Source organism: Lissotriton vulgaris, chromosome 9 (assembly GCF_964263255.1).
Source record: "Lissotriton vulgaris chromosome 9, aLisVul1.2, whole genome shotgun sequence".
Lineage (NCBI taxonomy): Eukaryota > Metazoa > Chordata > Amphibia > Caudata > Salamandridae > Lissotriton > Lissotriton vulgaris.
In genome coordinates, this window is record NC_141697.1 from 859,308,897 (window position 1) to 859,321,352 (window position 12,456).

At 38.0% G+C, this 12,456-nt stretch overlaps 1 protein-coding gene across 1 annotated transcript in view; it reads right to left on the reverse strand.

Moving 5' to 3' along the window:
- Nucleotides 1-1,576: 1,576 nt before the first annotated feature.
- LOC147692374 (cytochrome P450 2G1-like) overlaps nt 1,577-12,456 on the reverse strand; it is a 643,102-nt gene continuing 632,222 nt past the window's right edge. Inside the window, exons 8-9 of the mRNA XM_086938598.1 lie at nt 3,607-3,748; nt 1,577-3,408 (exon numbers count right to left, since the gene is read on the reverse strand). Coding sequence (XP_086794724.1) covers nt 3,215-3,408; nt 3,607-3,748 — 336 coding nt within the window. The 3' untranslated portion in view covers nt 1,577-3,214. The remainder of the gene's footprint in view (nt 3,409-3,606; nt 3,749-12,456) is intronic.

Consider the following 12,456-nt stretch of genomic DNA (forward strand, 5'->3'; position numbering starts at 1 on the left):
TAGGAATGCTTACTTGACATACAGAGATGCAAAAAACACAAGGTTGTTTTGGAGCTCTCAAAAGCCCTCTTTTGCAGGACAAAATACCTTTAATGCTGAAAACTGATAGAGCAGGGTTTGAACCCTTAGTAACACTTATTAACTGTGTGCGGCTAAAACTTATACGGAAAAGAGCTAACATGAGTGAACATGCTACTGCATAAGCGTGAACTAAAAGCACTGGAGTAGGCCGCAAATGCTTATGACTAATGAAAATAAAAGGACTAATGCTGCTTTTATGCACGTTATTAACGCATTGCTAGGAAAAAGAATAACTTGAGTTGCGTATGATTAGATGCAACACAGAGTGGGTGTGTAATGGAAAGCATTACAAGTGATTAATAATGCTGTGTTTATTTTTCATAGAAGCATGGTTTTCTGGTCTGTGGGAAACGTTTGGGTTAATGAAAAAGAATATTGGGAACACAAAGTCTAAACATGAAGGGGAAGGTGGAAGACAGTTCAGTTGTCCTTTGAAAGTCCTGTGCATGCCAAAAGTTGCAAGAGGAAACAAAATGTCATTAATCGAGAGGAAGAACACTTCCTCAGAAGAGGCGTGAATGGACAAACATGGCACAAAAGTGAATACTGAACGAGATGGAGGAAATGTGCATTTTCACAACGGCTTGTATTTGTATTTCCTTGGCTAGAAATTGATAAAATGAATAAATGAACAATAAGTTATCAAAGTGAAAAGCATATGACGAGAGTGGTGCGACAGTACACCCCCTTCCTCAACCAATAATAAGTAGAGAAATTGCCTGTTCCGCTACAAGTGTGCGTTGGACAATTGGGTTTTAAAGCATAATTGTGGTTCCCGGTGGGATGGGTTTTGGTTAGTTCGGTTGGTTCGGTTGTTTCCTACCTCTGTGAGGAGAGGTCACGTCACTGTCTCCTATTCTTGAGCTGGCTGTTCCTGTCTGCTGATTCCTGACTTAGACCTTGCCTTTCAGCTCTTCTTGAGGGGCCTTACTGCTCTCATGGCCAGAGAATGGTTTTCCTAGGGGAACATCCTTCACAACACGGATGTTACCCCGTAGTACTGTTACAACACGTCTTTCACAAAGCAAGTCGTAACCACGACTTGCGCTGGAGGGCACTCAAGGATATGGAATAGTAGATTTACTATTCCAACACCTTCCCTACTGTACGTAGGCTTGTGTTAGAATAGTAAATTTAACTATTCCTAAGTCCGCACCCCTACAGCGCAAGGCGTGGTAACGACTTGCGTTGTAAAAGACGCGTTGTAATGGTAGGCGTGGTAATACCACGCGTTGTACCGTCATACATCCGTTTTCCTATTTTCAATTGGGTTAGTATAGACAGAAACTAAATTTGCATAATCATGCAAATATATTTTGTCTCTGAACCTTTTGTCTCTTCGCTTTTTCACTCCATTATGTACTGTCAATGAGATATGAATTGTCATTTTCTCTAATATTGTTCCTTGTGATGGTCTATGATTCATGCTGTATGTTGGTATCGATGAGCATGTTTCACATTTATTTAGATAATGCATTATAATCATAGAAACAAGTTTGTCTTTATTTAAGGTGTTTATTATAATTCATGAGTATTTTTGGAACTGATTGTTAGTTTGCCAAAGCGTGTCAACTATAAAGATTGCATCGCCATATTTAGTACTCTAGGGATGAAGATACAAATTGGTTATTGGTAAGTTTGGTATTCATTTGGAAATTAAACTCACCCAGGGTGAAGGGACTTTGTTAGGTAATGAAATCGCTGGATCAATATTAAATGCCATGTGTCACTTTCCTTCACTTTGCTCTGGCACAAAGCCATAGTAAATCTGGGCCTTGGAGTTTTTGGCAGCAGTAAATTCATCTTTCCTTGCAGTATATATAATTCCTCTGCGAAAGCAGAAGAGGGACATTTGCCATATTTAAACTTATCAACTATGATGATGAAGGTTTCCTAGTCAATGTGACTGAGAAATTGCAGGTGGAATAATCACTAATGCACGCTTCCCCTGGTTGAATTATGATCAATATGTCCCTTGACCGTACAGGTACACTGCTAGTGACCACACACCTGTCCTCTTAAAAATGGTCGAGGTGTTTCGCAACGTTTAAGGGACGCTATAATTACCTTGTTTTGATATAGGCTACCTCCATTTCTCTATTAGTCTTTCATTTACTTCATTCTGCCAGACCCGATGGCTCAGTCAGTCTAGATTGGGCTCTTTATCCATAACCCTTTATGGCAGAGCAGGCTCTGAACTTTGGCAGAAAGAGTGGACAAGCCAGCCAGATTATCACGTTGTGTATTCACACAATTGGGTAACGTGAAAAATTAGGTAGTTAGGTAGCTAGAGGTTCGGTCCGAACATCAATAAAGCCATGACTTTCGCATTAAGTAAGTAATCCATCACCATCACGATGCCTTAAGCAGAGGCATAGCCTTCAATCATCATGGTCGTAGCCTGAGATCCAATTACTTGCACTTCTTTATGTCCCGTGACATTACAAAGTACAACAAGGAGGAAGGTCCTTTTCGGTAAGAAAAGCTCTGCCTTTCCACATGCGCCTGAAAGTCAGAGTAAGAGTTTAGGAAGGCCTTAAAACATGGGGACATATTTAAAAGCCCATTGCGCCACTTTTGAGGCACTTTAACATGTGACAAGTGACGCAAAAGTGGCGCAAGGGGCTTGTAAATCTGCCCCATGGTTCTTCTCTCAGTAGTAGTAATATTTTCTGTCAGACCGCATTAGAGCCGAGACACCTCCGCTGAGGTAGCTGTGCGCTCTATACATGCACATTGATTGATCACCACCATTCTCCAAATCTCTAAATCAGACCCTCTAGTCATGTGAACGCTGCAATCAACAAAGAGCAATGGAATGAGAAATACTGCTGGCTGGCTACAATAGTCAAGAGTGGTATAGCCATAAATGACTCTTTTAACAGTACAGTGGAATATGGGCTATGGGATGCTAATAAGGGTCCCTTTTTTTTTTTGTGTAAGCCGTGTATATGATTGCCCTTTCCACATACTCTGTTAAGTGTATTTATAGTTGCAGCTAATCTTTGTTATTCTTTAACCAGAGCACACCAATGTTTTATATGAATGTAGAAAAAATAGTGAATCTTAAGTATAGCATCATATTGTTAATCATAACCCAGGCCACAACATGAATCAGGTAGCAGATATTCAATTATTGCTTTCCTTGACGGGGTACAAACGATAACTTGTAAGCGGGAGGCACGTTTGAGATGCCAGACTCTCGAGGTGTGAGGTCAATGTCCTTGGGGTCAACTAGAGATTTGAAGCTGAAGTTCTGCAGGATTGTGGTGAGGAACATATAGATCTCCATACGAGCCAGGCCTTCTCCTAGACAGTTCCGCTTTCCTGGAGAAGACAAAAACGATGATATCGAAAACAATGGCCACATTTTATCAGACATCAAAAGAACATCAACCATGAGATATGAGCATAATACAGCAAAGAAAGAGTCCCAAAGGGCTCAAGGCGGCCCCATTTCTCAAGGGAAGAGATAGGAATTTAGGAAAAGAGACTTATTTTAGGTAAAGTGTCTTAGGATATTACCGATAGAGAAAGGCACAGATGCATTAATTGTTTTGAAAGCCCCGTTCTCGTCCAAAAAGCGCTCAGGGTTGAAGTTGTCTGGGTCTTTGAAGTACTTTCTGTCTTTTAGTACAGTGGAAAGTAAATACATCACATCAGTTCCCTGTAAAGGACAGACAAGGAAAGGGACAGTGAAGCTTTTTTTTCCTAATCAGTTTTTTGACCTCTGTGTTTCATCCAACAACAATTTCAATCGGACTTGTGTAACTTGCTACTTATCACACTTTGAAAGAATATCACCTATAGGACACAACCTATGGTAACTCAAATGAGACCCTGAAGAGGAGCACATTTGCCAGACCACAACCACCAATGAAATCAAAGAATGCAACTGAGCACTTAAAAAAAAATAAGAGACCGACACAAGTACTGTTTAAGTCTACTAAGAACATTACAAGTGTATAATGTGTATAATCTGTGTTTGGCACAAAGCACCTTAAGAAACACATATACTTATTAAAAACTCAGAGGAAAAAAAGATGACAAGACATTGCTCAGATGATCACAACAAACAAGGGAGAGGAAATTTCAAGAGTGCACTAGGGGGAATATTTATCAAAGATTTGCACCACCCTTGTGCAACACAAAGTAGCACAAGGGTGACTCAAATCCTATAATGATATTTACTAAGCCACACAAGGCCACTTTGCGTGGCCATGCCTGGCTTGGTAAATCTGGAGTAACACAAGGCAGCACAAGTTGCTGCCTTGCATAACTGTGCTTCAAGGAGGTGCTCCATGGGTTGAGCGTTGGTGTTGCCATGCATCCACCCATGGATTTTGGTGCATTCCCAGATTTATCAAGAGTCGTAAACCTGAGAATGTTTCAAAATGCTGTGCCTTACCAGGTATACCAAGGAGAAATATCCTTATTTCTCCTCATTTTGTCCTCTTCAACATGTGCTGAATTCTGCAGCACACATAGAAACAGTAAATAGCCTCAGAGGATTGTTTTCGTGCGGGAAGGTCTGCCTTCGTACACAAAAACAATCCTGTATCCAATATAGTGACACTTGCACCATGGTACAAGGGTTCATGCATTGGCACCAGGCAGCAGTTTGTGTGTCAGCTCCTGCAAAAAGTGGGAATGTTCCATATCTATCGAGATATGGTGCATTCAGGCCCTCTCCCTTTCACGCAGCAGAGCATGGTGTCTTGCTGCATTGCGTTACATGAAATAAGGCAAAATATGGCCCTAAATCTTTAAAGCACCTCTAGAAACATTGTTATGGAAGTAACATACCTGCAAATGCTTGGGAACTGTTAAGCTTCGTTAAAGTATGGATGCCAGCATCACCAATCATTACACTGTACTCTATTAAACAATCAATCTATCATTTGTTCTTTATTTGGCTTAAATATAATCCATAAAAGCTGCATAATCAGTTTATTAATATCAAATACAAATAAAGAATCCTTCATAATTTATCATACAGTTAGTATTCTGCGTATAGTTTAAAAGCAAAAAGATGCAGCAAGGTGCCTTAGCTCTCATATTGACATAATGTAATTCAGAAGTGAATACAGCTCAATATCACAACTGCAAATTGCTGCAAAGTTATCCTGTGCCCTGGGCACCCACCAACTTTTTGCTGGTGGTAACTAACTCTGACTGACCATGAGCTCTGCCTAACCAGGTCTAAGGTCGGTGCTATGCTGAAAGAGGCACTGAGAAAGCAGTGAAAACACCTACATACACTATGGGTTAGGGTACCCCTGTGATAGGCATGACCTCTCTATAAGGCCCTAGTACATAATAGGGCAGGGGATATTGAAACTACCTTTAAGTCCCTTGTATTAATAGGGCATGGAAGTTAGAGGCTAGCAGCCCTTTCTGCACTTGCTTGTGTGCACTGCTGAGACTGAGGTCAGTTTAAAAGCAGCCCTGTGTTGCAGGACTGCATTTAAAAATGCTAATTGTGCCCAAACTCAACTGTGAGGTTTGTGGCACTTATAAATGAAGACACTAAAATGTTTGGTCATATTATGTACTCCCAGGGTCTCCACTTGGTGTCCAGGGGTGGAGGGTTGGTTAGTTCAAATGAGGACCCTTATAAAATGAGTTTTATATGCCCTGGGTTAAGTGAGATGGTATATTTCACTCCCCACATTGTGGTTCGCAAACTCGACTTTAAGAAAAAAAATCAGCCTTCCAAGTGGATTAGCCAGGCTCTTTTGGTAAGGTGATATTAAGCCTCTGGGATTAGCCAGCTCTTCTGGGAGGGCAGAGTCTGGCTATATAGGAATGTTAGAGCCAGCGACAGAAGTTGTAAACCATCCTCTTCAAAGAGGGGAGGGGACAGGTAATGTAAATCACGTTCAGTTAAAACTCCACCTTTATAATCTAACTGCAGTCAATCAAAGACTACCAGATGATTAAAGTTTATTTTAGAGTTATCTCATATTGATTACCATAACATAAGGGGGCACAGTTTGCTGATGTCCAACAAGTAGGTATGCTCATGCTCCGAAACGCACATTTGGGTGAAGAAACTGGCTAGGACAGCCAACAGCCATTTTCAATATTTTGTATGCATGAAAAATCAGTGTATCTATATAGACTCAAGCTGTATGTATCAATCAACAAGCATTTGACCTTATAGATGGCAAGCATATCTTTCAGAGGTTTTAGGCATAAAATGAAAGCTGATTTAAAAGTATTCTGTTTTTCTAATATTCCGAAGATGGTTGCAATAACACATATTATCTAATGGGACACCAAGGCATGAGAAAGCATGTACACTGCTTATCCTAACACCACATATCATGTGTGCCCTAATTTTAATGCCCTTTGGGCCATAACCCATACCATGGATTTTAGACAATCTTATGGTTCCTAACAGAGCAAAATAATTGAATAGTTTCTGGAGACTGTTGATTGTAATGGCCAAAATACTGTATCACTGGCATGGCATATACAAAAAGAAGAAAAATAGATTAATATGGGTGTTAGGAAGTAACAGATCGCGTTTAGAATCTTAAAAGCAGACACTTTCGGGCCAATTGTTTTTTTCCCTCAGTCGTTTTCTGTTATCCTTTTGGTTGATTCGCAAAAAATGTCTTTGTTAGTTACGACACCATTTTAATTCCATTTACTTTATTTTCTAATGATATACATGTATTTTATATCCTTAGCTGATTTATATGGTTTATTTCTCATACGTTTGGTGGTCATATTGTTTCCCTTAGATTGATGGTACATGTATTCATGTTCTTAAATTGATTTGAGATGTCATTTGTATCTGTGATTGCAAAGGTTTAATACTATTTTAATTATTGATATATTTCTGTTTTATACCTTGTATACTTTGATGGTTTTTCCACAAATGACCGAATAAAGATATATGATGATGATGACAAGATTGAATACCCAGATTTGGAAAATCACAGTCTTTGGCTACCAGAATCTGCTTTAGACAAGGTAAAGAGAAAAGGTTCAAGCACACATTTTTGGTGAATACATTACTCTAGCTTCAACTCAGAAAAAACCTCTTTGGACCCAAACCTGATACCGACAGCAGCTTCACTGTGCGGCTGTCTCAAAAATCAAATATTAGGTCCCTCAACACCTGTCAAGTACATATTGGATAATGATTTTGATTGATTAACACAATCAAGCACACTACTTAAATCCATGAAGGCCAGATCTATATACCTTTCTTCAATTTCTACCTAATACTCAAATACGCATTTAAAAGGTGACTGCCTGGACTATTCAGTTGAGGAGATCCTACAACAAGAGTTGAAACTAACTGAAACACAACTACATTTGGAATTCTTGCACATGTAAGACATTATGTGAAGGATGAGAAGTCTAGCAAATAGAAGGTACATGTAAAGACCAACGCTTAATGAATATAGAATATAAATGTTTACATAGATTCAACCTAACCAAAAACATCCAAAACAACCTACTACACCAAATGTCACCCCTCATCACTCTCCTAAAAAACATACCATGTCAGTGTATGTTTTATGCTACTGATTCTCTGTAAATATTTAATAACTGATGGAGTAATCACTGATCTATCCAGACTATCGGCTTGCTTTAGACATTCTGCTCGCAAAAAAGGGTTGAGTCTGTCAAATGCTCATGGTCCAACAATATTGTACTTATATCCTAAACAAAAGTCAGGACTTACAGAAGTACATACAGAACATTACTGACATTCAGAAAGAATTGAAAAGATTGCCCTCTGCAGGTGTTTTTGTAATTCAGTTGGAAATTAAGTTAGTGCTACAGGCAGGTGGTTCGGAAATTTGGTAAGTGTCATGCTTGGTTCCATCTTGAGACCTCTTTTGATCAGTGCTCTTTGTGCAGTGGTTGGGATTGTGACAGTGAATGTGTGCAGGAGATACAAGTTAAAATATTAATATATCTGTACAGGAGTATCCAGAAAAAGAGAAGACATAGAATTCAAAAAGAAACAGAGTAATTATTACAATGACATTGAGCATTTAGAGGAGTTCAGAAGAAAAGCAATTGCGACAACAAGGGTTTACATTAGTTGATCTGATAAGATCAAGATATAAGATCAAGAGATCATGTGATGGCTTGATATGCAATCAGAGGGGGGATTGGAGAGGTGCAATTTTGATTTCTACTTTAGATATCGTAGGAGTGCATTATAATCATGTGTAGTCAGCCCTTGAATATACTCTGTGTGATTAACGTTACTAAATGAAGATATTGCATATTTGAAGTACACCATGTGAAGGCTAACCTGTTTTATAAAATTTGTCCCTACAAATGTAATTTACAAAGATTTCTGCTGTACAGATATATTAATATTTTAACTGATCCTAAGCTTATAAACGTATCTCATGTGAAGTTAATGAAATAATGTGTCTGTGTAAACTAAGGTTGCCATTTATAAAAGTAGCAAGGAGTATAACTATACTGATGCATCTTAAAGTGCATCTTTTACTTATATAATTTGCATTTATTCATTAATTGAGAAACTGTCTTTATTCTGTGTTTAGAAATGTACAGGTACTTGTACCCTGTGCTTTAGTAAGTTGACATGATTTAGAGGCCTCAAGTATAGTTGCAGTTCACAATTCATTCAGCATGCGGAACTAAAACGCATGGTTGCGTATAAAATAAATGTTTACTGCTATATTACTTTGGAAAGGTACGTTTTAAAAAAATGTTCTTGTGTATTTTTTCTTGTTAGATAGATATAGCACCAACATTAAAAAAAGATAAAATCATTGTTTTGCAGTTGCTTTATAATGAATTCTAAACGTGGATGAACTGAGTAAATATATGTCTGTTTCACAATTAACTCCTCAATATATCCTTTTCTTGGATGTTAAAAAACACTTTTCCATCTGTTTCACTCTAACAGATATATTAAACAATATATGCTCATTAAATATTCAAGTACGAGCTCAATTCTACCACAGACTGCACAATTTTTTGTGTAAGTACTAAATATTCAAACGTTTTGAAAAATATAATAGTTATATTTAATTCTTCTTTTATCGGTCATTTGACAGTCTTTTCATGTCTATATTTATTTAAATTAACATCACCTTGGGAATCTTTACCTGGTGGTTATGTTTTTACTTCATCACAATTTCTTCTGATTGGTATATAAATTCTATGGGAACCTCAGTTTTCTTTTTCCAAGCTATCTCCAAAATTTTATAATTAAATTAAAATGTATTTTCACAAGTTTCAAAGATATTCATATTTTGGTATTATATGTTTCTAACATTTTAAGGGAGGACCCCTTTTTATATCCTCTTGAAAAATTGCAGTTCTGAAGATAGACTCAGTGATGTACTGCTAAAGAGACTGAAACGTCAACGCATTGTCCAATTTCCATTAGAAATTATTGACTTATTTGAACCCCACTGTATACATTTGTTATATATTGATACATATTTTTTGAATATCAAATATTGAACAGTAACACCTGTAATTATTGTTGTTGGAAGAGTAAGGTTCCTTCGCTAATTGGGTGTTGCAATTATCTTTAAACTGATGTATGGATATCATAATTTGATATATTACATTTTTCTAAATCTTTAAATATTTTGTTTATACAAATTCTTTTTGGGTCCTTTATATTGATTATTGTTTACCCAAAGCCTCAAGGGAATACTGAGTTGCCCCTTTTCTTATTATATATCAAGTATAGTTGTAGCACAAATTACTATTTCAATCTTAACTTGGATTTGCATTTATCCCTCAATGTGTAATTTTTTCTGCTTGCATATTTTGTTTTAACTGCAGGTTTGGACAAGTCTTCATTAGTTAGTAAAAGAACGGTTTGTGCTTTAGTTAGATAGCAAGCAATAAGAAGGTGGAATTTGGCAAGAAGCAATATGATAGTGAGCAAGGAAATGAGTTCCCATTGAGGAGGAGAAGACTTGAGAAAGATAAATGAAGTAACTCTTTATTGTTATGGAGAAGATGGGGCCAGTAGCCAATTTATGATTGGATTGTGGAAAGTTACTAAAGAGAATCACTTCAATTATCTTGAATGCAGACTAATATGTTATGTTGTAATGCAGTGAGGATCAGAGAGACATATTAAAACTTCAAGAGGTACTGACCTCTTCTTCTGCTAATGTGTGACTTCATGTTAAATTACTCTTGGTTGGAGTTTCTTCTACTGAAGTCTCTGATATCCGACACCTTTTTACTTTATTCGAGTTGATGCTTTTAGTTTAGGGTGGTCCCTATTTGGTTAGTGTAGGGAGAGATAGTTACTCATGCTTGCTTTCAATAATCAGTTGATGCAATTTAATGTTCAATTCTTTCACATGATTACTCGCATCACCATAATTGATCTAATCATATGTTTATTGCTGTATGAGGTACACATAGTTAGTAATGCTGATTTACATTAATGTGTTTCTGAATTCATAATAAATCCTACTAAACACATCCTACTTGTCCAGTGTAGTTATTGTGCAGCCACATGGGTTACACTGTATTTACATTTTGATTGTTACTCCCCCTTAGCTCTCAAGCAACTAAAAATACTATTGATTGAGTAGGGTATGTTTAGGTGGGTCATAACTTTCTCAGTATGCTACAACTCTCATTATAGAGAGTGGTGCATAGATAAACGTCATGACGGCACACATGTACAGAAAATTGTCTCCGATGCCACGTCTCACATCATCGAGAACTACGGTGAATACCTGGGCAGCTTCTTCACCCTTTCGGTGTAAGGGATCTTTTGTGGCAACCATGCAGCATAATAAAATAACAATGTAAGCGACAATTCATATACCCTCAGGTACTTTGGTGATTGCATGCTTATTTGGTTTCAACACTGCTATTGAGAAGGGACTGATTTCTATTAGCTGCAATTTAAATAACCATTCTGAAATAGTGAGTCCGTTTCCGACATTGTTTCGTGTACTTGGGAAACTTAAAAGCCAATCAATAAAGGTACAGCCTCACATTAATGAAGATTTTTGCCCTGTTGCACAGCAACGCCATAAAATTGCTTTTCACCTATCGGAAGTCATTGAGAAGGAACTAGAAACACTGTTAAAGCATGATATTATTGAGCGCTTACAGGTACAACAGTGGGTTTCACCCATTGTGGTTTTACCGAAATAGGACAGTGGAACTTCAGTGTCCATTTGTGTTGATATGAGACTGTCCAACAAAGCAATACAAAGAGAAAGACATCTAAGTCTTCTCCTGCATTGATCTGATCAAAGTTTACCATCAATTTGAATTAAAAAAAATACTGCAGGTACATTATTATTTTTTAAATGCACATTGGTTTGTTCAGATATAAAAGACTCAGGAGCAGATTTACAAGGACTGGTGCATCTCTGCATATGATTATGGATGTGCCAGTAAAGATGCGACACGCAAAAATACCCTTGCGCCACCATGGATGCGTTGCATTTACAATGTGGTGCACCACAGCGCAAGGATAGACAGACACGTGTTGCATCTTTTGTTGCATCTTTTGTTGTAAGGACAGCGCATTGCTGGAGTCGTGTCACAAGCACGATGCAACTCCAGCAATGCTCAGGGGTGGCTTAAACTTATTGTGCTGCGTCACTCCTCACGTCTGCTGCAAGTAGGCGTAAGGTTTTGATGCAGCAGCGCCGTAAAAGTGACTAGGTGAATTCCTGTAGATTTCACTGCGCACTTTTTTACAAGGCTATCTTGCAATGGAATGCTCACCCTACATACATTATACCTGACACATGTACAATGTAGTGCAGGGCTTTACAACGTGATGCATCTCCCTAGATGTGTCATGTTGAAAATATGTCTCAACATGGTGCAATATTTACGACTCTGCTGCATCACAGAAGTGAGGTAAGGGTGGTGAAAATGGGTCACTCAGTTTTAGTGCGTAGTCAACTGCTGAAATCTTTGAAGTCATTTGTAGAGTAATTCAGCCTGTCACACATGCTTTTTAATACAGTAATGATATACTGGTGTTTGGGGCTGCACAAAAGGAACATGACAAAGCACTCACATTAGTATGCCGCCTGCTTGCTGATGCAGGTCTCATACTAACTGCTAAGGAGTGTAAATTTCACAAAAACAGACAAATTCTTTGGGCATATTTTCTCTGAAAAGGGGATGTCTCCTGACCCCGAAAAGGTACAAGTATTGTCATATACCTACACTTCAGAAGATGTGACCAGGCTTTCATTCTTCTTGGGTATGTCTAGCTACTGCTCTTGGTATATTCATGACTTTGCCACTGTGAGTGCCCCTCTAAGAGAACTAACAAAGCGTGGTGTTCCGTTTGAATGGTCATCTGAATGTAAGTGAAGTTTCAAGAAAATAAAACATGCAATTGAAAAGGCAACT